Source organism: Galeopterus variegatus, unplaced genomic scaffold, assembly GCF_000696425.1.
Source record: "Galeopterus variegatus unplaced genomic scaffold, G_variegatus-3.0.2 Scaffold645, whole genome shotgun sequence".
Taxonomy (NCBI): domain Eukaryota; kingdom Metazoa; phylum Chordata; class Mammalia; order Dermoptera; family Cynocephalidae; genus Galeopterus; species Galeopterus variegatus.
In genome coordinates this window covers 47,278-51,837 of record NW_007726756.1, presented here as the reverse complement: position 1 = coordinate 51,837, position 4,560 = coordinate 47,278, and the positions used below count along the sequence as shown (strand labels likewise).

The window sequence follows — 4,560 nt, the reverse complement described above, 5'->3', positions numbered from 1 at the left end:
AGCACAAAGACTGTGTGCTTTTGTGCTCCAAGACTGGATGCATGCAGACAAGAAGAGGAGAGTCTCTGACAGCCCTGAAACTAGCTGTGAACATTACGCCAATGTGTATATGTATCTGGTGCTAGTAGTGCCTGGTAGTATAAAGGACATGGTCCACAGAAGCAAACTAATGCAATAATCCTTTTCCTTCTCCAAATTGCCTTTTGACATCCATATAATACGGCCAGCATCTCCATTAGTAATCCTTATAAGTGAAAACAGTGTCAAATATCATGGTGTGAAGATAAAAAAACCAATTTTAAGCAAAAATATGGGTCCCACCATGGAGTTGACTATGACTTCTTAAAACGCACAAGGGTTTCTGATCACCAATAACTTTCCATTGACAAATGTTCATCAAAATATTGTTTTATTTCAAAGTCCACTCTTTCCCAGCAGGTAGATATTTATTCTAGGCTTAGGTGAGATACAAAGTGCCCCACCCAGATCCTAAACCCAATGAAGTTTTGACGGGCTGGAGACTGGGCATCCTCAGACAGTTACCTGTCATGGCTATAGGTGTGTACTCTACATCTGTGAGCCAGGGAGAAGCAAGAGAGTTAGGCCCTTTCCCCCACACCTGTCTCAGATTATGATATGCCTCACCTAAATATCTATCCCTCCCACAATCACTAAAACCATGAGACCTAGAAATAACAAAGAGAGAGGGAGAGATGACCTAGGTGTTGGAACTTCAGTGTTGCTGGGAGAAGTCACACGGCCAGGTAAAGAGTACATGGTACCCAAAAGGTCTGAGGTCAAGTTCTCACTTTGCCACTGACCTGCTGTGAGCTCTGGAAAAACTCATAGCTTATTCAGTTCAGTTTTCTTATTGATAACACAAAATAAAGGTGTTAAACAGGAGTANATATGCCTCACCTAAATATCTATCCCTCCCACAATCACTAAAACCATGAGACCTAGAAATACCAAAGAGAGAGGGAGAGATGACCTAGGTGTTGGAACTTCAGTGTTGTTGGGAGAAGTCACATGGCCAGGTAAAGAGTACATGGTACCCAAAAGGTCTGAGGTCAAGTTCTCACTTTGCCACTGACCTGCTGTGAGCTCTGGAAAAACTCACAGCTTATTCAGTTCAGTTTTCTTATTGATAACACAAAATAAAGGTGTTAAACAGGAGTATTCTATGTCTCCTCAGGTCTCAAATGGTAGAAGACGGGCCAACCCTATCACATTGTTAATAACTAATCAAAATGCTGTTCATAGCATAATTTCACAATAAATAAACTAATAAGCAAATTTTTTCATTGCTTCATGTTCTAACAAGATAAAAACAAACAAACAACAACAAACAAGTATAAAGTGAGAGAGTGAATTCCATCCTTGTGGAAATAAATATTTGGAGTTTGGAAGTACTTCAGTAATCTTTAAGGCCACAATTAAGAACAATAACAACAAAAGATAGACTCAAATCAGAACGCATTAGGTTTCCAGCATTTTGAGAAATATATTTTCCTTTTAATATCTTCTTCTCTTCATGAAGCCTGGTCAAAGCCAAACAGACTAAAATTCTAAAAGTTGATCATTTTAATATCTTTCTATATAGAAAGAATGCTGAAGCATAAATGTATGAGAAAATTATCTTTGGTCCTTGTTTTCTATTTGTATTTTACTGTCTTTTTGTAAGTCGCCTCAGATCTTTTCCTTTGCTAAATGGTGAAATATACATAAATTCAATATATAACACAATTATAATGTATAACATAATTCAAGATATAACATAATTTGATATCATCAGGAAAGCCTGGAATTAAAATTCTTGATTATGAGTTCGTAATGGTATTAATTTCATTGTTACCTCCACATACGATCATTTTAAATGTCAAAATAATTGACTACTGAATTTAATGTAGTCTTTTGAAAGTTAAAAGTTAGGTGAGACACAGGGAATAGAATATAAGGCATTACATCTCCCTCTATTTTGTGAACTATTTTATACTCGGGGACTTCAATTACTTTTTTAATGTGCTAATAATAAATATTTTTGTAGATACCTCTTGATACAAGAGCTGTAAATGTTTCTTGGAGATAGAAAGATCATTTCAAAGTTTATGCTTTTTATAGATTTCTGCTACAAATAAATTCCAATGTATCTTTTAAGCACCCAAGTATTTCCAGTAGGAGAAATGCAAGCTACAAGAGTCCCTGTTACAGTCTGAGATTTTCAGACTGATCTACTAAAAAAGTAAAGGGCACAATGTTACTCAAAGACCAAACGTATTTAAAGCTGACACTCAGTGGGTCATACATATATTTCTACTGCAAATATTCTGGAAGGCTCTGCTCTCTGGAATTCCCATTCCCCACTGATCCAATAAAATCTGACTTTACAGATTTTCAACACGTACCATAAACCGATCCCTTCTCCTCGGCTGCTCTCCAACTCAATAATGGCAGTCACATTCATTACATTTAGTGAGTCAGACTTTCCGCAGTGCCTAAGTCACTCCCGGCTAGTATGGCAGGTGTGTGGTGAGTGACGTTAGCTGTTTCAGGATTCTAGGAAATCATGTAAGTTTAAAGCAGCCACGGTAATGCCCTACTGGCTGAGAGAGTAAATGCACCCTCCATAAATGCTTCACATATGACTTCTCTGTTGGAAAGAAAAAAATGCAATCTCCTTTCCTTTTAATAAAAGCAAAGGCTTAAAATCAGAAGGTTTATTTACAATATTTATGAGTCGCTTTGAAGAACACAGTTGTTGTTTCCTATTTTTGCCTCATTACTAGAGATTGTGGGATTTTAGGGTAGAAAAAATAAGAAAGTAGTCTTTATGACACTTGAGATCTCATTCCTTTTTAAAAACTGCCCCCAAATAACATTAAGGGTCTATCTCAAACCCACAAAACCAATAAATATAGAGTTAGAGATGCCACTACATCCTTATTATCCCTTGGCTAGTGTGGCTTGCCCTTTTTCTCTGTTGACAGTTGCATAATTATTTTTTCCCTGGAGGACATCAAGGCCAATCTAAAGTCAAAACTGGCTCTAAATGAATGCTCTGTCTATGATACCTGGCTCTCCTCCTGACAAGACAAATGTGGTTGTGCTATATAAACACACAGGAGACTGTCACACTTCAAGACACAAATTCACAGGCATGTGAAACACGACATCCCAGAGTCCATGATGAGGCTGATAATTAATGAGCTCTCCAATAAGAACTTGGAGAGCTGTGTATACGCTTTGGAAACATTATAAAATAATCAAAACTTTTAAGGTCAGATACGCAGAAGATTTCAAGTTCTAAGGGTCACACTTTGGAAATCTACGGTACACTGTGGAATTCAGGGTCTGGGAACCCTAAATTTAAATTCACCCCCACCCCCAAAGTCAAGCCACTTATAAGAGTTCTCTCTTTTAAAAATTTTGTTAACCTGGGTCAACTCTAAATCCGTGAGAGTGCTCCTTTCATATCTATGTTATGTGGCTGTTGAGATGAAACCAGAGATAATAAGTGGTTTTGTAGAAAAGCCTAGAAAACCTTTATCTTCATAAGGCCTAAACCTCACGCAGATTCAAAAGCCAGATAATTTACATAATAACACTGTAGTCTTTTCGGGACTTTTTTAGGAAAAAGTGGTTTTGAGTTATCTAGGGAATTGCTCTACACCCTCCCCTTCAGTTTATATTACTAGACATAGAAAGATAAAACTTCCAAGTATCTTTGAAACCTTTATCATTATTGCCCTTCAACAGTCTAGAAGTGAAGTCTGAACTGACGCAAGCCGGCCGCTTCCTCTCCACCATTCAAATGGGGCCGTGTCCAGTCGCGATTATCACTGCTAAGTGGCCACTGGATTTTAAATGCAACTGTGTGTCCAAACGACCGAATGCAAGAGGTCGGCCCTGAGATAAGGCCAAGCGTGCCGCCTGCCCCAAGCTGCGATCCCAGCCAAGCAAGCACTCACGGACAATGCACTGGTTTCCTCCAGGGAGCGTCTTCCATCCCGGGCAGCAGTAGGAGTGGAACCTGGAGCCGCATACATTGGGCCTGCGACAGACAAGCGCGGTCACACACACGTAGGGAGGGGTGCAGTTAACACAAAAGTGGTTCTCGTAAGCAAAGCCCCGAGTGAGTATTTTTCAGGATAACAAACACACCAAAACCCATAGTTCAAATTACTGGGGACTTGGGGGCAGACGTATAAGTGAATGGGCTACACGCTGGGAATGGGGGAGGGTCAGAAGAGTCTAAACATTCCCTTTCATCTGTGCTCCCTTGCCTGCCTTTTTAAAAAGCGAAAAGAGGCATGGAAACATGTCATTTGGTACTATTCTAGCCTCCAGATGCAGAGAACAAAAGAAACATTCCGTTACAAAAATTCTTGCCCTCGTTTCCAAGTCCATTCCTCCCTGATCAACTGTTACTTTGGCCCCGACGTGTCAAGGAAGGCGCGTCGGAAGGTGGAGCACTGGGGTTGATTAGAGAGTGAGCTGTAAACCCCGCACAAGTCCTCAAACAAAAGGCTCAGGAGCGGCGCCCCCGACGTGGGGGCGCAG

At 39.9% G+C, this 4,560-nt stretch overlaps 1 protein-coding gene across 1 annotated transcript in view; it reads right to left on the bottom strand.

Annotated features, from left to right (window-relative positions):
- FBN2 (fibrillin 2) overlaps nucleotides 1–4,051 on the bottom strand; it is a gene marked incomplete at its 5' end in the record, with an annotated part of 260,278 nt that extends 256,227 nt beyond the window's left edge. The window contains one exon of the mRNA XM_008570929.1: nucleotides 3,969–4,051. Coding sequence (XP_008569151.1) covers nucleotides 3,969–4,051 — 83 coding nt within the window. The remainder of the gene's footprint in view (nucleotides 1–3,968) is intronic.
- Between the last annotated feature and the right edge of the window lie 509 nt (nucleotides 4,052–4,560).